The 21,590-nt window shown below is 39.9% G+C and overlaps 1 protein-coding gene across 1 annotated transcript; it reads right to left on the reverse strand.

The window, feature by feature from the left end:
* Nucleotides 1-310: 310 nt before the first annotated feature.
* On the reverse strand, nt 311-21,585 carry LOC130162803 (poly(ADP-ribose) glycohydrolase). Its single transcript, XM_056366639.1, has 17 exons — nt 21,094-21,585; nt 20,909-20,997; nt 20,053-20,804; nt 19,151-19,273; nt 18,572-18,658; nt 18,276-18,350; nt 14,777-14,869; nt 13,724-13,878; nt 11,254-11,333; nt 11,077-11,137; nt 10,824-10,899; nt 9,395-9,542; nt 5,624-5,702; nt 4,834-4,942; nt 2,774-2,879; nt 1,560-1,688; nt 311-1,274 (listed from the first exon to the last, which is right to left on the reverse strand). Exons 1-17 carry the CDS (start codon nt 21,198-21,200, stop codon nt 1,147-1,149), a joined length of 2,397 nt encoding a protein of 798 aa, XP_056222614.1. The 5' UTR covers nt 21,201-21,585; the 3' UTR covers nt 311-1,146.
* Nucleotides 21,586-21,590: the final 5 nt, after the last annotated feature.

Genomic DNA, 21,590 nt, shown 5'->3' on the forward strand with positions numbered 1-21,590 from the left:
ACGGGAGCCCCACTGCCTGACTCTCGCCTCTGACTGGATGTTCTATGATCTACTCTTTACTTAATGAGGTGTCATGTACAGTTTATATAAAAGGTATGACCTTATTAAACTGTGAGTGAAAGGGTGAAGCAATAGCTGGGGAAAGATAAATGGCAAGGCTGTATGGAAACTCATTTAGCCTGTAACATCCATGGGACAAGAAGCCATCATACTGATTGTTCAGAGATGTATTACTGACATTTGTGGCTCCATTCGAACGGTGCTACAGAATAAAATATAGGCAATATTAAAGATAAGAATATGACATTAATTTAAAACTGATTCATTTTTATTAAGGTTGTTTGAAAAACAAATTTTTTCAGAAAAATTCCTCAATTTTCATTCAAATTTAACAAATATTAGAAACAAATTGACCCTGAAATCAGCTGTAAAATACAGAAACAAACAAAGCTAATTAATATTTTAAGTGCATCTGGGTTCTTTGCAATGTTTATCACACACAACCAAGAACCCACAAAAATGTATTCGTAGAACCATAATCGTAACCAGAATTTCATAGCTATAAATGCAGAAGGTAAGAGATTACTTCACAAAAAGCCAGGCTGCTTTCTTAAATCAAACCACTTTCCAGAAAACACTTCAAGCTTTCCAAACCCTGTTCTTGTTATTCTTTTCCTTTAACTTGATTTCTGACAGCCAATTCAATTAGGCTGGATATGTGTGGGTGTAAAAAAAAAGGCAACATGACAAACTCTGAAGATGGATGGCAACCTTTGCCTCACCATTAAAATCACAATTGCGTCATATTGAAGCTCAATCCATTGGCGTATATCCAGCAGCAGCAAAATGAACACAGGGTGGACTGCAGCGACAGACAGGGTCATTAACTAATCCCCTTCTGCAGGTCGGTTGTTTTTGAAAAGGATCTGTGTGCCAGATTTTCACTTTCAGCTGCCAGTGGTGGAGACCACTTTTGGTACTGTTAATTTAAAGTTTGTCTAACAAAAACATTGCGATAAAAAATAAATCTAAAAGGCAGACCGGTAAGCGTTTCGCTTTCCGAAGATAAGGCGTGGTGACTCATCGGCCACCTGACCTTAATGGCAGTCTGTGGGGACATGTTGTCTGGCCGAGCGCCTGTCGGATTCATCGGGCACCAGGGGAGGAGCTGACCTGTTGGTAGATGAAGGAGTAGAGGCTGACGTCAGGGCGCCGACCGAGGCAGCTCCTGCACACTGAGCTGTAGTACTGCCCCAGGAGATCATACACCTCCCCTGTAATGGAGACAAGGAGATTGTGTATGTTGCACAGTGGACTGATATTACAGCAAGGGAAATGTGGACAAGTTTTCACCATCTGTAATAAGCCATATTATTGTGTCATGAGTTCACATCATTTACAACAAAATCCTAAGAGGAAACAGAATTCTAAAATAAAAAAATTAATCATAGGGTTAAACCATGCGCCACACTGTTGGCAGTGCAATCACAAAAAAGTGCATATTAGAGAAGCTCAGTTGCATATAAACAAGAAGCAGACAAGATGCTTGTTTGCCTTACCGACACCGATATTCCTCTGAGTGAGGAAAGAGTGCATGTTGTGGACATCTGTCATGAGCTGGCTGTCACCGAAGGTGAAATAGGCTACATCTCGGCCCGCCTCAGCAGCTGCCAGCATCTGGAGCAGAGCTGGAGGAAAAGAAGGCTGCGTTAAATCTAAACAGTGAGAGTGACACAAAATCTGTTTCAGTGCAGTAGAAGGATTGTCCTTTACTGAATTGAAACTTGGCTTATACTTTGTTCTCACGCTTTAATCTTTTTACTACAGCAAAGGTCAAATAAACAGAGGTTTGAGGAGTCATCCAGTAGCTGAATCACAATTAGTGAGTGGCAACAGCCTCTGTGGCATGTACAGTAAAAGGTAAATAATCGAGGGAATAGGTCTCACCCCTACTGAGAACTCTGGATTAGTTACAAAGAGAGGCCAGGTCTGGCCCCGGAGAGCTGTGAATATTTTAAGAGACTGGAAATGTGTCTGCTGATTAATGAAGGTACGGACAGTGGCAAGTTAATGAGGAAAACTGAATCAACATTTTCAGAAGAGGGCTGAGCTGAGTATGTCTGCGCTTCAGCAGTTTCTCTCCTCTGTTCTGTTACAACTACTTTCTTCAAAAATTATCTGACAATTAAAAAATAAGTGGCTATGCGAGGCCACAGAAGGTAAACCCAGGAGGAGAGCGCCATCTGAATTACGAAGCTCTTCCCGGGAGGCATGTCATTAAGCAGGCACTAGGTGATTGTGTCTATGGAGGGCTGTACCTTGCTTCAGCTAATTAACAAATATGTATGGATGTATGTATAGCTTGAAAGCACAGGGGCGCTAAGTCAGGTGGAAAGTGAGAAGCCGAGCTACTACTGCAAGCGGTTAGTATAGACTCTCCTTAAGCTCCCTGCTCAGTGACAGTGAAACAAGGCTCAGACAAAGTGCTGTAACGGATTGATGGACTCGAGCAAGCGATCAATTTCACTATTAATGAAACATATTAACTTTGTCATTTGATCAATAGAAGGAAGGCGACGAGCAGGCCTTAAGTAAATGAACGCATTCCCAGAAGACAAATGGATGCCCACACTGATCTACTGGAGCCTTTCAATCTGAAATGTATTCTGTTATAACCAGGAGGAGAGTTCGCTAAGACTGCCAAGTGCGCAAAGATGATCCGAGCATATTTCGGCACAAAATCTGCTGACAGCAGTGTAACGTCAGCGCTTACCTTTGAGACGCGTGTCTCCTCCAAAAACCCCACAGCCCCAGTTCCCTGTCGCCACTGCCGCAAGGTTTTGACTTTGTTCCTCAGGGCGAGCAAAGCCACAGTAGGCCTAAATGACGAGGCAGCAAGTTAGGAAAGGAAATGTAAGGACAAAGAAATACACAGGTTGATATGATAGGACATAAGATCAAGTAAAAAAAAACATTTGCTGTGTCTGAAATTATTCACTACTCTCTATGTAGAAAACACTACTTTATTTCATAGTGAGCTGAACACTGAGACTTATGAATCATTACTATGAATCATCATGATTATGTAGTGTCAAATAACTGTTATTAAAAGGCAAAACATTGCACTATGGGATTTTTAGCAAAAAGCTGTATTTGTGCTACAAACACTACATTTTGTGGGAATTTTAAGGGGTTATATATATATTTGGACACTGAGAGAGAGAGATTTAGACACTGAAATAAAAATCAATATAATGTACTAGGTAGCAAATAGAGAGTGATTTCAGACACTGGCACTGCCTCACAATAAGCAAACCTTCTGTTCTCAAAATTGTGAACAAACGTGGTTTTCTTGGGGTGACATTACATCAAACTGTCGGCCACATGAGGCCGTGCCATTCGAGTGAGTGGGGAACGATATGTCATTTGGTACAAAAGCCAGAATCAGCTCTGATGAGCCTCAGGTCTTGGGATCAGCCCACTGTTCCAGATCAGTGGTATGTATAATAAGAGCCAGCCCTACAGAACATCTCCATACCATCAAATGTAAATGGAATATATAGAAAGCGAGCGACAAAGTAATTCTGATGGCCTGCAGGCCTGAGCTCAACACATCGTTCAGTGAACGCGCGCATAGGTTGATTGGCCTGACAGAACATACATTTTTAACATTGTGTCATTTGGCAAATTCGCACCATGATTTCACTGCCACTCGAGAGAAACCGGCGTGGGTTTTACACATTAGTAATTGCACACTGCGGACAAAATCCATGTGCATGAGCATTTCACACGTCAAGTGGGTTATATGTCACATATGTCAAAATAATTTCTAGTAGCAGCAGATATTAAATAAAAGATCTGAAGGGGCTCTGGACATTAGTTTTCAGATTGAAGATGAAGTCAATTGTGAAACTGAATCGTAAGAGCACATCCTCTCCCTGACCAGTCATAAATTCTTCCTGTGAAAGGGCAGATATGACAGTTCACTAAACAATATTCGAAACAGGATTGATCTTCATGTTGGTGCATTCTTCACACCCCTGTCAGAGCTGTCAAACTCCTCCATGCTTTCTGACGGCAGACTTGACAACATTAACATCTTGATTTTCTATTACGAATGAGCATCTTGGACTGGGAAGACACCACATATGGAAGGATTCCTATTTTTTTTTAAAAATCTGTGATGTAAATTTAATAATTGTGATTAATCACCCTGAGGTCAATTACGTTGATTAAAATTCATTCTGGGCCTAATGGACAGTGTAATGAACAAGATTAAGCTTATTCTCTACATAAATGACAATGCATCAGTCTGCATTACACACGTATCTGTAATTCAAATATTTACCATGAGAAAAGTAAACATGAGTCAATGTCATCTCAGCTGGCATTTGTGAAGAGACAGTTTTCCGATTGTCAGGCAAATGGATTTACACTGAAACCATTAAACCTGTGCAAACCAAGCATGATGCGAAATGCCAAATAAATTAAAAAAATGACATCACTGTAGCCATACACTGTTAAAGAAACGAGACTATAGGGGATCAAAGCGTAACATCAAAGTGTAGTGGGTAGATTCCCATCACACTTCCACTGCCATAAATTAAACTTAATTTGTCTACAAAAGAAAAATAATGCAGTTAGAGCAGCACTTACCATATGCTTACTAATATCAGTTTTCCAATGAGCTGGCATGTTTTATTTTGTATGTCAGACATTTTCATCTAAACCACAGTCTGATCTTGTGCCAAGCACAAGAGCAAAAGGCAAAACCCAGTATTTATCTTTCGAAAACCAGACAGACAAGAGAATGAAATGAAAATACAAGATAACCTTGTTGAGTTCTCGGTTGATTCTCTCTGGGCTAAACTGTTCAAGAAAGTTCCTGAACTGCAGTGCATCAATGGCCACAATTTCTGTACATCTTCTCTGCCAGCCGTCTCTGGAACAAATCATAGAGATAGTTTTGCAGTGTTTTCTGTACAACAGATGGGGCAATAATTTCTTGTAGCTACATCCATGTTAGAAATAGGAAGATGACCAAGGCATGTTATGAGACATTAAAAGCCATGTCTGTAGTTTACCATTTTCTAACAGAAAATTCACATGATACTTAAAGCTTTAAATTACTACCTTTGAATGATGAAAAGTTGCATAGAATATGAACATTTGCTAAACTAATGCTCTTGGTGAGGCTGTATTTAGTGCTTTGTATTAAATGCTAACATCAGCACAACAACGTGATTTTAATGACAATGCTAACATGCTTGAGGTTTAGCAGGTATAATGTTTGCCATCTTCATCATCTTAATGTAGCCTGTTAGGATGCTTGATTTGCTAATTAAATTAAACACAAAGTAAATGTCATTTGTTTTGCTGGTATTTGGTCATAACAGTCAGGTGATCACCACAGTCAGTAGAATTAATTATCTGGGGACCATGAAAATTTGATTGCAATCCATCCAATAGTTGTAGAGCTATTTAAGTCTGGACTAAAGTGGTGGACCGACCAACCAAACGAAATTGCCCTCCCCTGAACCAGGCTGCTAGCGCCTGAATTGGTTGTAGGGAAGGGGTTAAACTTAGCATTAAGCTATAATTTATGCATTAGTGCCATAAATACCTTTGGGTTGTGTCCTGGTGGCTGCCGCCCCATTGGTAGGTGTTAGCATAGCCTGTGTATTTACTGTACTGCTGTGTACCTGGTAATAACAAACAGGGATATCAGACACACACCGTTGCAAAGCATGAACATATTCATCTTGATTTTTATGTAACAAAGCTGAAAAGGCTGGTAAGATTACATTGCATTGACAGACACATAAAATTCATTTTAGCTACCAATTATGCTAAATGAAACAATGGTTCAAGGGAATGACAAGAGTATTTCAATTTTGGTGTAACTACAATCAATGTGTTTTGATTTCACAGAGATTTATAAACTTTAATATGACTGCCATTGATATACTTTTAGTGGTGGATATATTATGCTAAAAAGGTTGTGTAGCAAATATCATATTGTATAACTGTATAACATCTTCTGAAATATACTTATACTTATATAATATACATTGACACGAAGAAAGGGAATAATATCAACATCCTACACAATACTAGTTGATTTGAATATTCATTGTAATAACAAAGGGTTTTCAGGGGGTGTGACTGTAGTGATTCTGCCTGATGTGATCGGATGAAACAGGAGCAGCTGTCTTCTGACAAGAGGAAGGTCAAGTCATTGCTCCCCCCTTAAAACGACGTGAGAGGCAGCGACTGACCGCCAGCCCACAGGGGAACACTCAACACCCGTAAAAGGGGAGCGGAAGGTGGGGAGGCAACAGCACAGTCAAACAAATGAGGCCACAAATTAACTTCCCATTCATTAGCGCTCATTAGAACCTGGCTGTTGAGAGCACTCGCTGAGCTGCTTCATGCTGCAAGGTGAATAAACCAAGTGATTAGTAGCGGGGTCTTAGTCAGCAGGTATTAGGAGGTGCACAATGGGGGAGGGAATCTCTACAGCACGTTCCACTTGAGAGGCATTTCACTAATAATCACCACCTCTCTCACTTTTTTTTTTTTTTTTTAATTTTAAGTAAAAAGAAAAATTACTGCTATAATAAGCAATAATGCAATGAGACACCTAAGTACCTAATTTAGTTCACCAGTATCTCTAGATATACTGCAGAACTAACAAGTCTCTACTCAAGTATGGACAAATCAGATATTGAGGCGCTTCAGTCCCACTAAGGCTTCTGGATTTTGAGGTGCAGACTTTACCCTGGGTACAGAAGAGGCAGTGTAGATTTGTGGTTGGCCAAGTCACAGTTGACAAAAGACATGAGAGAATACTAAGGGGCTTAGTATCAGCAGTGTCAGCTTTTTTTTTTTTTTTTGCAATCATACAACTGGCCACATACACTCATGTAAACTTGTACCCCCAAGGGAGCTAAATGAATATTTGTATCTACATTAAAGTCCGAGCTCTTGTGCTACTAGCACAATTTATAGACCAATTTATGGATAAAACATTCTGATGTTAGAAATTAGAAATAAAAATGTAAAGTATGTAAAGTTCACAACGAGATAACACTACCACCGCTAAAACTAGATGGCTTTGTGTTAACTATGCATACACCTGACCTTTACTGGTTCTCCAAAAATATCAAACTCTATGATCAACCACATTTGCATTTGAAAGGCATAACCTTCAGGAACAATATAAATTATGCTTTCGATTTTTTATGCAACCCATTTGTCATTTAAAAATGATTTGTTGTGGGAAGCAGATCAATCTTGGTCAGGGAAAGATGTGTCTGGTTATTAGAAATTATTTATAAACAACAAATAGGTTGCATAAAGATCAGTAGGTATGATTCCCGATGTTCCTGAAGGTTGTTCCATTCATGTGTAAATACATCAAAACAAAGTGTCTCATATTTGTGCTGTACCAGAGACTGTAAAAGGTCAGAAGTGCCTCTCATTGTTGAGGTAAAAATGAGCAACTGTAGAAGTTTTACTACTGTATTATTGTCTGCGTGTGAAGAAATTAGGATAAAATGCTACAACATTTTAGCCATAAAAGTTTTCAAATTAAAAAAACAAAAAAATCACACTTTAAGGCCATTATTGGTTTCTCCAAAGACTATTTTCAAAAATGTAAAACCACAATTCATGCTGGTAGATAAGTCAAAGCAAGATTTCGTCCCTATGCCACAATCTCCTGCCTGTGTTAAGCTTGTACCGTAGTTTCTGGTCAGTACTGCCATCAATGAATCATACGACTTCTCCTTGATACTATTTATACTTTTGACCGCCGCAACGGCAGCCAGATACCTAGCAATCAAGGAAAATTCAATTAGGCCTGGGCACTTTTGCAAATTTCAGTGCAGACATAAGATCCATTAGCTTCCCTACTGTATGCCAAAACGTATCACAGGGGAATATAATTTACCACATGGCCACAATGCAGCAAAGACTTGGACTTTTACAACGCGGGGACGAGAGATACGGGCAGGGTTTAATAAAGATGATGGAATGGAAGAGTCCATTAGTGGAGCAGGTCTTGGGCAGGTCTTCCAGCTATAATTAATTCTGGGCCCCAGTAATAAAGTTAAGTGGCGTTAGTGGAGGCGAGGGAGAGATGGCCGGCAAGAAGTCTGAAGGTGACTCCACCGAAACAAGACGATCTGATACAGTGGTATGATTGGTGATCAGGAGGGCGGAGGCTCCGTTTCCTCACTTCCTGCTCTAACCCAACCCACTTGTTATGCAATGATAAGGCAGTTCATCTGTATGGGTGGCTGTATGGCCATCTACTATGTAACAGTGGTTTAAGTTATGGACTTGCATGACATGACATAACTTAACAATGTAACAGAGACACATAATGTACAAATTGTCAGAACTTTTCCACTAAAAACATCTCCTTGTGTCTGGAAACAATACTGAAGAAGGCGGGGAGAGGAGCCAAACAATAAAGTGGCATACAGTAAAACCAAAACAATGAGCTAAAAGAGACCTTATGGTCATTGTTAGTATAAAAGAGTGATGATAGCTGCTTTAGGGCAATACTAAAGGGGCAATTTTAACATCTGCAAGGCTCAATAAAGGGCTCACTAATTGTGTTTAAAAGGAAATAATCATGAATTTTTACAACGCAGCTTTAAAATCCACACATTACTGATTTAAATGATTTTTATTGAGGTGGACTGACAACTGGATTTGTGTACGCTTCCTTCAATTCTGACAAGCTACTGCCATATTACATAACACTGGTTTCCTAGCTTCTTCATCTAACGCAATCAAACAGCCACAATAGTATATAGACAAACAGTGTTAGATAAAAAATAAAAAAAAAATAAAATAAAAATAACAGACGGGCGCCATCAGCCTCCTGCCGGGACTCCTCAAGGCTAGCCCTTGTTAGTGGGTCTGCCGGCCTGTCCCAACGTTGTCTGCTGCAACCACTCAATACTGAAGTACAATCAGTGGGAATTACTCAACAGAAAGACCCAACAGAGCAATCAGGAAAGCCCAATCTCCTGCTCCCGACTGATGCAACTCTCCGTTTTACAGCCAATCAAAAGGAAATATGTGACAAGGACAGATACAGAAAACAGGGTAATTGCCACAAACATCCTTTTGCCTCTTGCTGAGCCAGGATGGGGTAAATAAATTGAAGGTGTGCAATGTGCACTGACACATGCTGTGTGTGACTGGAAACATTTACAGTTTCCTCTGTCAAATTATAGGTCAAGCATGAGAAAAGTGAACCCGGGGCATTATTGATCTTATCAGGATCAACGGAATAAATCATGAATAATTGATGAACAGGACTCCTTCAGCAGGAATTATCGTTTAACAAGGTGAGCGAGAATTTTTGATCACTGACCTGTGATGATCAAACATTCGTTATGATCCAGGGCTTCGGTGAAGAGGCGAGAAACAATGAGCTCAGGATTGATCAGAAAACGGATTTCCTCTTGAACCAGACCAGAGCTGGTGACTCCTCCTCCCACAAACTGATTGGCAAAATCCACCTGCAAATCAAGAATGAGAATCAATAAAACGTTACTTTCAAATATTTGATCTTTTGTCACATGCATGTATTCTTATGAAACAAAACAGCAGACAACATAATCTAGAAGTGAACTAAACATTTTCTCTGACTGTGAATTATATAGCTTCCCAAACTTGAGGAAAACACCCCATGAAAGGGTGTCAGCCCTTTTCCTTTTACTTGTGACAGAATCCCAGACAAGCTGATCGGGAAGGTGGCCTGAGGTGCTCACATTACTCAGACCTCTGTCCCCCATGCCAAAATGAGCTCTCTCCAGGAGCAGCACTTCAGTGTGCTGCTGCCAGGAGCAAATATCACAACAAGAGTGCAGGCCTACAGTCCAAAGCAAACATCTCCCTCCAGTCATAACATGCTGCTAAATTGACTGCTGACTGATGCCTGTGATATCTTTTGCTGCTTGTGTTCTTTCAGGTTTGTGCACAGATCTCTGGGTGACACTGATGTACTTCTTTATTTTGGTCTGTTTATGATTCAAAAGAAAATACGCATCTCTTCGTTTCAGCTCAGACACAGACGTGGCAACTCATTGTTTTAGTCAGAAGGCAGCCACGTGGAACATACATATAATCCAATTTCTGGACTGACAGTTGTTGCTCACTGGCCTGTAGAAGAGACCAGACCAACCCCGTCACAACCTCAGGAAGAGGCTGCAAAGGGGCGAGCTGCAGTCTGAGAGCAGATCTCCCCAAACTGGTCACTCAACTCTGGGACAACAAGCCAGACTCCAAAGTCTGCTTTGACAGGCTGTCAGCACCCCTCACCCACCCAGAGCAGAGCACCCATCAATCCAGGCCGCAGTGTGCCCCGGAGCTGGTCATGTGTGCACATCAACTGTCAGCTTGTGGCAACTGGAGGCAAACAAAAGGTGAAAGGCAAAGCAGGCCATCCTGACAGTGTACAGGAAGCATGGCCGACACTTTGAGCAGAGGAGGCTCAGAGGCCTCGACCCCAGTCCCAGCACACATTCCCTCCGACGTGTCACAGGCTCCCTCAAAGGCCTTTTCAGCACTGGTAAGCAATCTGGTTGAAAGACTCCAGAATGAGGTGGCTCAGTGACTGACTACAACAGGGGGGGAAAGAGGACGGGAACCAAGCATGGGGAGGAGTATCTCTCCAACTAAAAACTCCATCAAGCAAAAAAACTATTATTCTGCAAATTAAAGTTCCTCTAAATCACACCATTGTGTTGTCTTTCCACAAGTCAACACTCCTGGGACATTTCTCCTCCTCTGCATCTTACCTGAAGCATTCCACAACCATCATCCTCAATTGTTCCTTCACAAGTAATGTGGAGCTTTGTGAGCGGAGTCTGTGAGCTGAAACAAAGAATAAATTGTTTCCCAGTTATCGACAATAGGTCAGATGATGGATCTTTAATTGCTTCCAAACAGCCTACTGGATTTATTCTACTGGCAGAGACAATCAACATACTACTACCATTTCTATTAGTAATTATAATGTTTCCTTTACTTCTTTAGTTCAATATACTACACCTTTTCCAATTAAGGGGTTTATCCAAACTTTTTCGTGTGAATGTTAGAAGTCCAGTAGGCTCTGAAAAGCAAAAAAAAGCAAGTAACAATGTCACAGCTGTGTCTTACTTTACATCAATAAGAATGCATTACTGGAAAAAATGAAATTACTCATGAAAATGAAATCAGAACACCTACTTTGCTCAGTGACATTTTTGAAATAGCACATCAGGGTTTTCAGCTTCTCAATCTTCTTTGAAGAGGACCCCTCAAACAGCCTGAAGTCAAAGAGAAATTGTATATATGATGCTCCTTTCATAAAAATGAAAAGATAGTTTTTAAGCAAGCGAATTATGCATGGCATCACAGAAAACCACCAAGTCTTAGACTCAAAAAGCTATAGCCAAGACCTGGAAAAATGAGTCTCTGTAAAACCAGTGCCATAGAGACACAAGACCTCCACTTTAGCCATGTGAGTTCAGTCATGCTTTAACTTTTGATATGAATTAGTTCATCTCTCACTCAGCTTCTCTTTCAGTCACTAGCCGATTATGTAGGAGCTCCTTCACTGTTACGACAATGGAGTTGCCCCAGGCTTGCCATCACAGAGTCACACTCATGTGCCACTTCACAGCACTCACATAAAAAAAGGAACAGAGAGGGGAAACAGGGCTCCCTCCTTGGGGATACATTAAGAAGCCCTGTGTCCCTTTTAAGCAACATCCTCAGGAGGCAAAGGGTCAGTCCGCCTGAAAAGTAACACACAAACGCGCGCACACAAAGCTGCTGGTAGTGCGGTGCAGTTGGTGGGTTTGAATGAACTTTCAGCATTAAGCCCACCGTCTCCCTTTCGAGCAAATCTATAAAGAGCCCCACCGCCCGCCTCACGAGCCACAAAAAAAGAAAATCATTTCATGTGAGTGGAATGAAATAATGATAAAAGCTTGATGCACTGGGGGCCCTTCAGGGGCTGAGAAACTCATTCATCGAAGTCAACTCCTGCATTCGTTTCTCTTTTTTGTCAATGTGGCCCCTAGAAACAATCATACGTTGTGTAGTCCTCAGGGCAAACTGCCTTTGACATAAGCTAGCCACTAGTGAGAGTAGGCTTTTAGTAACAAATCGCAAAAAGGGTCTTCTGGGAGTGAGGAATTAATACACAATTATATAACATCACTATACTCCCCACAGATGTGCAGAAAACTATGATGTAACTCAGGAAAAGGGTATAAGTGACTACAGTAGGTATAACAGCTGGGTTTCTGCATCATCAGCAAAAGAAAACTTAGCTAATAGCACTTCATGGTAAAATAAGTTTATAATAAGTTCGCTTAAGAACACTTTGAATGACAGAGCAAACGTACAAAAAAAAAAGTCTCAATTGCCACAAAGTCTCAATTATCTCAATGCAAATAAGAAATCTGCACTGAGATAAAAGAACATCTGCAGATAAAAGCTTTGTTTTTACTTCCTTTACCTATCCTGCGAGCACTCTTGTGAAATGATAATGAAGAAGAAGAAAAAAAAATAGAGGACCCCAAAGAACGATTGTTAAATAGGAAATAAATAAATGAAAAAATTTCAAAGCATTTAATATCTGCCTCACACCAAATTGGTGTTACCAAAGTGTTACCCACAGGCTAAAATGATGACACTTGCTTTCCTTTCAAATCAGAGCAAAACCTTTATGTGAATGAAATACTGATGCAATTGAACTTAGTGTTACAGTCTTCTGCAAAAACAGCCAATGGCCTTCTCCATTGTCAAAGGCAGCCATCTGAGTCAATGTTAATCCAATTCCCACCTCCATTTAGGTAATTACACTATGATGCCAACAGAGATGGGGGACATGACTGAGAAGCGATCTGCAGACTGATTTTGCATTACGCGACCCAGACGATCGCCTCAGTGAAAGTTTGCAGGGATTAAAAAGAAAAAAAACCTCCTGCCATCCTGTTTGTCATAATCGACAATTTTGAAAAAAATAAAAAAGAATTGCCTGTGAACTAGAGTTACAGTGAAAGAAATAATGACAGTGTCCTAATCAGCAGAATTAATAAGATCAGAGGTTTGAAACAAGGGTTGGCTCCGATGCAAACCTCCTATTTAGTGTCTTCTTTACTGTCTGTACCCTTTTTGTCATTCATACATTATCAGTGAATCATTTTGCCCTCATCTCCTTAAGCTGTATAAAAGCGTACATCATTTTTTTGAGACAGAATGCCCAGCTGTGGTTAAAAATGTTGTGATTAGATAAACCTAAACATTTGGTTCTGGTAAGTAGAGCAAGCTAAAGGAAAGGTCTACCCAGTACTTAATAATATAACTACACAATTTAAAAGCTCAGTGGCTTTTAAAAATGCCCCAATGAACAGTGACTGATGGGATCAGTGCCTATTTTCTGAAGGTAAAATCTTTCAGATTGGTGTGTACGGAAGTCAGATTGATCACTGCACTGCATTGATCAATACACTCTTGCTAAAAGATAGTGTTTGCTCATGTGTAATTAAAACTACGTACAATGTAAATGTTGTTTGCCTTAAAATGGTAAGTGAGGAAAGCATATACAGTAGTGCCCCCTCATGGAAATGAAGCTAGTTGTCACAGCAGTATCATTTATGATCGTGTAACTTTAAGCATCATGAGTCAAAGCACATCCCTACATTACCTGACGAAGTTGATGTCTGGATAGTTGCAGTACTCAGTCCTTCTAGAGTTGCGTCGCGGAAAGGTGCAGAAGAAGGCGTTGGCGAGCAGACATGCCACCTGCTCCTGAGACATAGTGATGGAGTGGTTCGTGCCCCTCTTGAGGAGGGGTATCGGCTAAAGGACGGAACAGAAGTACAACCGAGGAAGGTCAAAATCATTTGTTTTGTCAATTTGCCAAATGAAACACTGAAGTACGTTGCATAAATGCAATTATTTTGCAGTACTCTGCTCTTCTTGAATCAGCCATCATAATTACAATCAAGGTCCTTTCGTGCTCACATGTGATCCATACTTCCAATGAAGGTTATGGATTTATACATAAAGAATGCATCAGTATAAGCAGTTCTGTATCTGTTGGGCTACAAGATGCATGGACAAATGTTGGACGACTTCTCACTTTAGGTTCTCCACTAAAAACTGTTAAATTACCAAGTTATTTAACAGTTTTTTATCAATGGCATTTTCAATAGATTTATTTGAGACTAGCCAAAAAATTGTATATCCATTTTAAACAGATTCTTCTCTATTAAAGAATAACAACTAATTACAAAAAACTTAACACAAGTTTCCATGTTACAGATGTGTAGACTGAGGTTTCATTTTGATGGTCTACAACAGTTTGCCACATGTACGCTTGAATAATATTTTAGCACAAATTTGTTTGCTTGGGAAATGTTTCACTTCTGTGGGCCACTTAACCAAACTAAATCTAACACACAGATGTAAAATTAAAATGAGATGATTGGCTGCTGCTTGGCCAAATTAATACACAAAAACCTTTTTAAAGAGACTTTTTCAGCTATATCTACATGCCCAAAAAAACACATGACCAAACGGACAATAAAACATCTGATAAATGACTATCAATAGCTATTTGCCTTGACCTCACCATTTTTACTACTATTTCACAAGCCTGTTTGTCCTGCCATGACCTTTGGGATCAACCTGCTGCGGTGATCTACTATGTCACAGACCAGTGAGTCAGTGTCCGATAGTTAGTGATGGCTGTTACCTTGGTGCAGAGCTCAGATGCTCTCAGTGCTAATTGCACCATGTCTGGCAACAGGGAACCAAACAGATGTTCGGCAGCATCAGGCTCCAGGACCTTGGAGAGAGAAAGAGATCTGTTTATGTTTGTTGTTTTGCCAGAAAACTCAGCTGTGACATTATTAGCTGTTTGGGCTGAGTAGTTTGAGACGGACAGATCACATTATCAGCTCTGGTCCATATCAAAATGTTGAGACTTTATGGGCAATTTTACAGAGAAACAGAGATTAATAACAAATAAGCAACACAGAACATCATAGGGCAATACGCCTCTATAAAAATGATTAAATTATAATACCGTGCATGTATATATCTGACTATTATCCCATATTGGACCTTTAAAAGATTAAATGAAAGATATGGCTTCATATTATTAAAATACATCTAATAATATCACCAGAACCAAATATTCAAGTAATATACAAACCATCCATGACTCCACAACACTGCCTAAGTGCACTAACATATCTTAGACAATGTACCATACTACCTGTATTTACACCCATATTGGCTACAAAATGTCAGAATGATCAATCACAAAGCAATTTCATCAAGGCTGCAGGACCACGCCAGCTGATTAAACAGTCTTCCTGGAATAGATGCAAATGACCGAGCATTTGAAATAGAAAGGACAGTGTGTTCCCAGGACAAGGAGCCTTGACTGGTGATTTAGCCTAGAACATTTATATTATGGCAAAGGAAGCCTGACTAAACACTGTCATAAGTAATGACCTGGTTGACATCATAAACTGCTCCTATGGGCGTAATAAATGAAGGCAGTTGACAGAAAGACGGTGGATATAGCTGAGGCAGTATAAGCCGAGCTCTTTAAATCAGCAGAAGACAGTGCATCAAATCAACTGAACTAACTCTCTGTATGACTTGATACAGGTCTGTACATCACACCAAACTGACACAGTAATCAAGCAAGATGTCAGGGTGTGGGCAGTGAGAAACCAAAGCTCCCATGTAGATTTAACACAGCGCCTCACAATCCTGTTCCTATTCCCCGCAGGTACGAGCAATAAAGCAATCTGCTTGACTGCGTCTGTGGACGTGTGACCATGTAAAAATAAAACACTTGCGTGCTCATAACCGTAAATACAGCGCTGGCTGGGCTGCAGAAAGAGACATGAACAAAAGTGATGCTGTCCATCAACAGCTTTTCAGTTATTCATAAGATGTGATCGCTGAGATGAATATTCAATGAAGTTGCCCAGCCCGTCATTCTATGCCATTCATGTCTACTTTTCTCTGACACTCAAAACCGCCCTGCTACAGAGTCTCCACACTGGCTTCTCCAGGGTAAAGTAACAAAGTGAAAAATGAGATACTTTACATTGTACTGTTTGCCGGTCCCGTGTACAATCCTGTGTAATTGGCTTTTCAAATTAAATGTGTTACACATCACACTATATATTCTGTGGGCTGTATGAGCTCAGTTCCGTCACTACATTGCAAATACTATACATGTAGCATGATTGCTACTGCCATTTTAGACTATTAAAACATAGATTCATTACTCAAGCTGTGAATAAATTCTGGAAGGGAAAGAAGCAATAAACAGTCTCGGTTAAGAGGAACTGCGTACCAACTTTGCAATAATACACAGTATAAATAAAGCAAATGTATTTTGTGTGAGCTACAATTACATAGAGGTGGCTCTAAAAAGTTAGTTTTACATTATTTCCTTAATCATTGGTGATACCAACACATTCATTTCAATCAACAAAACGATCAAATGTATAATGTTATCAGCCACAATTTATTGGCACCTCACTTGAAATCCAACTACTTCAATATGTTTAATGGTACTTGACATTTTGCAGTCTGACAAAAATCTAATTTTGCCATTCCAGTGGACCTGACACAATCCAAATACAGCTTTGACGACAAAACTTGGCCTGTGGGTAGAGCCTCTTAACATGTTCAGATTTTATCTCATAAAACTCCCATTGTAATATGATTTATGGTATACATACGGCACACAATTGGTTCAACAACATACGGCTGGAGTAAAGCACTCTCTGGGATATAATGCCAGCCATTTTCATTTCTGACAAGTTACTAAATGTGACCTTTTGGCAAAAGATTAAATTATTTCTCTAGACTCCCACTTTGCCTCTGAAGGGCTGCAACATTCTCCCGTGCGAAATCCATTAATGTTCTTGTGCAAAAATGACAGAAACACATCTGACATACTGGCGTTGCATGTACTTTTTACCTGAAATGTAAGAAATCATAAAACCTGTGGCTGATGTAGTCTAGATGATGCCATCAACCAGAGAGTGGATGAGCACTCCCTTACTATGAGAAAAATAAAGCCTATTATTTGTCTAGTCTTATAGGCTCAGGATTTCTTGTATGAAACACTCATGTCACAACATGTCCCATCGCTTCAAATGGAATATTCCCATCCCCTTCATGAGCCAGACAAGAGTTCAGCCCTCCCTGATTCTCTACACAGGATGACGCAGAGTGCGTCAAGACAACAGATGATGGATGGCCTCCAAAAGAGGCTGGAGAAGACACTGACAAATCTGAGCAATGACCAGTGAACTAACAGTGCTCTGGCCATCATGATGCAACTCAGGTCTATTTTCCTCTTAGCCTGTAAAGAAAATGACTTAGCTGAGGACAGTAGAAAAAAAAATAATAATAAAAAAAAAAACAAACAATCACACCTAAAAATACAACCACATAATCTGAGCCTCAGAACTCAAAACAGCCAGATGTCCAAATAGCACAAAAAGATAAATTATGTAAAAATTAACGCGCGTGCACACACAATGTTTGAGAAAGCCACGGAACAATACAGAGCAAACATTTTCCACAAAATATGTTCAAACTTTACTCACACAAAGAATTTACTTTAAAAATAAGCATTTTTGACTCTCACGTATTTCACATGACAGGCTCATCACACTGTACGTACTGTTCAAATTCAAGACTGGGTTTTGAAGCACTGTGACAAAACGTCTGCATAGTTGTTGTGACCTTCCTGTGTACATGGTGCTATGAAGATATTAGGCTCATCTATTGATAATGATTCACAATGCCACTTAAATACTGTTTATATTAAGCTAAATCTAATCCGGTGTTAAATGAGACATTCGCATCCCTGCGCCTCTCACAAACTGAAGATCACCAACTAATGAGCCATCTGCACCTTCTTTAACCCGAGGTCTGTGAGAAGCAGCAACGCTGGTTTACGATGCCTTCTGCTGGGCAGTTAAGTGTCATGATTGGACAGTTGATGTTTCATTAGTCTACAGTTAATCCTCTCACATCTTTAACATGCGCTTCCCTCTGTGTTCCCATGTCTGCATGCCAGCATTAATTCAATGACTCTTCCAACAATGTATTTCTTTTTTTTTTTAAGACCAGCAGAAACTTCATTCATGTCCTGGTTCAGTGAAATTCATAAAAAGATCAGTTATCATAGCAGATATTTATTGTTTTACCTTAGTGCAGTACAAATGTAATGCTGTGAAATCCCACTTCTGGGCATGTGAGGCACTGTATTTCAATACTGCATTCTGTAAGAAACAAATTCAGCATGTAAAAATGAGTGTGAATCAACATTTTAAGTCAGAATGAGGATGCATGTGTATTAAAACAAATTCTGAAAGCCCTTAATGAGCCTGTCAGTTTTCTAAGCTCATGGTGCCATCTTGTGGCATAATATGGTAACAACAACTATAGCACGCATGAGGAATAAATTAGGACTTGCCAATAAAATAACACATATGAAACTTGCCTTCAACTCAAGTGGACTTGTAAATTTCTTGTTTAAAGTTTCCTTGATCAGCTCCCATCGACTCTTATTCTGCATTTCATGTGTTTCCTGTTGAAGCACAACTGTTGTTAGTTCTCTGCAGCGGGAATTCAGTTCAGCTTTAAAATTGCAAAGAATAATAATGTTGTCAGTGATCATTTCAACATTTGTAACTGAGAGAAGAAGCATGAACAGCTGCTGTGAAAAATTATATCCTCAGCCTGGATGGATAAGCACCATAACCTGAAGAATGTCTTGACAGAATTACCTAAAGTGATATTTTAACATTTTTTAACAACTCAATACAGTTAAATATCATGGTGGTTATCCTATCAGCCCATTGGTAGCAACAATAGACTGAATATGCCTTTAGTTGGGTCTTATAACGTGATTACACTGTTTACATGACCCATATTGAAGCTATGGTGTACAATCTGTGAATTCAAAGCAGTCTTAAACGCTTTTAAAGATTTTAATATGCCATTTGTGTGTCTTTATAAACATAATCCATGACTACAACTGTTTTTATACTGACAGGTCTATAAACACTTGAACTATTACCTCATCTTCTACAGGAAACAGGTTACTACCAGAACAGGGCATCTTGACATGGACATTGTCCCAGGTATCCTTAAACTTAGTAGGATACGGAACAGGAACTTTACCATTCTGAAGAAGGTCTGTCTGTCAATGGGAGTGGATTAAAAAAAATGGCATTAATACATGCAATATTTGTATGCAAACCAAATAGTTGTATTGACAATAAAATATACATTCGCCAGAAACTTAAAGATGTTGCTGTATGTTAACACTTCAGTTTTTTGCAAATTATTCCATGATGCAGTTTTTCTAGTTCTGGTCCTCTGTGATAGAATTTCTCATTTTGATGTTTGAGGTTGGGTTTCATTACCCAATTCTATTTTGGATCTGGTTTTAATTTTGATAAAAAGTTTCCTTGGGAAATAGCGGGAGATCCTGCTTCCAAACATCTGATGCTGCCTAGCTGTTACTCTGATATTTTTTTAGCAGGGCACGGTCAGAGAGTATAAGAGAGCACTCTAGTGTGAAAATATCCCTCCTTCTGTTTCTGTGCAGCAGCGGTCCCTTGGCAAAGGTTTTAATAAACTTTAAAGACAACTTGGTTTCTTGATTCTTATTTCAGATTCCCACTACATACAGTAACCTTAAATATGTAACTATTTAAAAGACTTCAGCCAGCCATTAAAGTCTGGCTTAAACTACACTTAACATACTAATATAATATTCCTGCAGCCACTTAATCTATACAAAATTATGAACTGGTGACTGGAGTAGCATTTACCATAAAATAGGCAAAAACTACCACTACTCTTTGCAGAAACCTGCAAAAACATTGTGGAGGCCACTGGAATTTCTGTGTGTTTCTCTGATGTAACCACCTGTAGGGTTGTGCATCCTATAAAAAAAGAAAGAACTGCTCAAACCCTTATCATCACAGTGTGCTGGCCAGGAACATCCTTCAGCGGAGGAAGCCGTCTGCCGCATTCAGGCATTCTCTTAAGCTCACTGATTGGCGTCCCCAGCCATTTGACATCAGCAGATGGACTCTCCGTGTCTGTGTCTGCATCTTGTTTCTCTGGAGGTTTATCTGCCCTGACCCGTCTCACAGGTAGACGTGGTGATGAGGTCCCTGAAAAGAAATCTGTTATTTTGGTACTGTGCTTGACAGAGCCCTCTGAGTTTGCTGCGCATGTTTCCATTTCTTCTTTTTCTAATCCACCATCATTGTGGGACAGTGTCAGCATAAGCCCACTCCCTGCAGAATCCTTGGAAGATGGCGACACCGGATTGTCTTCTTCCCGGTCTTGTGGTGTCAAGGGTTGGGTTTCTTCATCCATGTCAGAGACTATAGGTTTTTCAGCATTTTGGAGGTCCAGAGAATGAGCTGAGGTGCTTTGAAAGGCACTGTCATCTGCAGTTTCCTCCTCATCTTGGGTTTGGCACACTTCATCTGTATTTGGGTTCTTTCTGGGCTTAACTAACCATTGGTCAAGAGTATTTCTTAACTTCTGCTGCTGTCTGAGGCTGATTTTTTGATGGGAAACGTTTGTCTTCACACGTCGTAAACCACCTGCTCCAGTCTTTGGCTGTATATCCATCTTCATCTCTGTGTTGTTTTGCCCCTTTTCTTCATCGACTGTATCATTATCACTGCTCTTACTACATGAAGATGGGCCTGGAGAATAAGAGAAAAAACTGTTTTAAAAAAGAGAGATAATGAAATAAAGCTGATAACTTTTGATGTGTAATCTGACAATTGTCTGATTATTACCAAATTACCTTGGAGAGAAGATGAAGGGGAGGTTGGGGCACGGTTACCAACCCTGAATCTCTTTGCTAAAGGTTCAAAGTCTGTCAGTTCAGTCATTCTGAAAAAAAGGAGAAAACAACACAATCCATAGTGTTTTGAGACAGAGCAGCGTCTTGGCAGTTTAAAAATTAAAAGACACTACAGGTATACTCACAATACAACTTGAGCTGACACCAACAGTGAAGTTTTTGTCCAGACTTGTCTCTTGGGCAGTCCCCTCTTCAATAATTGAGCAAATCTTAAAATACGATATGCAGCCATACATGATACTATTTATTTAAAGGAATCCCATTTCGGTGCTTTAGTCAGGGACGAAATTTGATGAGTTGCTAACTGCTAATAGACTTAGTAACGTCAGCTAATGATGTAGGAAAATGCTGACTTTAGACGATAACAAACCATAGCTTATTAGCTTACATGCTAACTAGATCTGAACTACACCGGGTTGTTAAAACAACCGAAAAACAACCTGGTTCAGAATAGCACTTGAGCAGGTACTGGGTAGAGTGACAGCTTTCTATTAAAAACAGCTTCAGGGTACACCACAAGAATGTTTGTTTGTCTTTGGTCTATGTTAAAAGCACAACTGTACTGTTTACTGTTTGCTAAAATTCAATGGTGGCGCTGCTCAACGTCAAAACACTTCCGGGG

The sequence above is a fragment of the Seriola aureovittata genome, chromosome 21, assembly GCF_021018895.1.
Source record: "Seriola aureovittata isolate HTS-2021-v1 ecotype China chromosome 21, ASM2101889v1, whole genome shotgun sequence".
Classification (NCBI taxonomy): domain Eukaryota; kingdom Metazoa; phylum Chordata; class Actinopteri; order Carangiformes; family Carangidae; genus Seriola; species Seriola aureovittata.

Excerpts from the sequence above, each read along its gene's own strand:
- LOC130162803 (XM_056366639.1), bottom strand. The coding sequence starts at position 21,200 with ATGGCTGCATATCGTATTTTAAGATTTGCTCAATTATTGAAGAGGGGA. Across the intron at positions 18,351-18,571 it reads CAAGTCCACTTGAGTTGAAG|AATGCAGTATTGAAATACAG; the intron begins GCAAGTTTCATA and ends TGTTTCTTACAG. Across the intron at positions 4,943-5,623 it reads CACCAGGACACAACCCAAAG|AGACGGCTGGCAGAGAAGAT; the intron begins GTATTTATGGCA and ends GATTTGTTCCAG.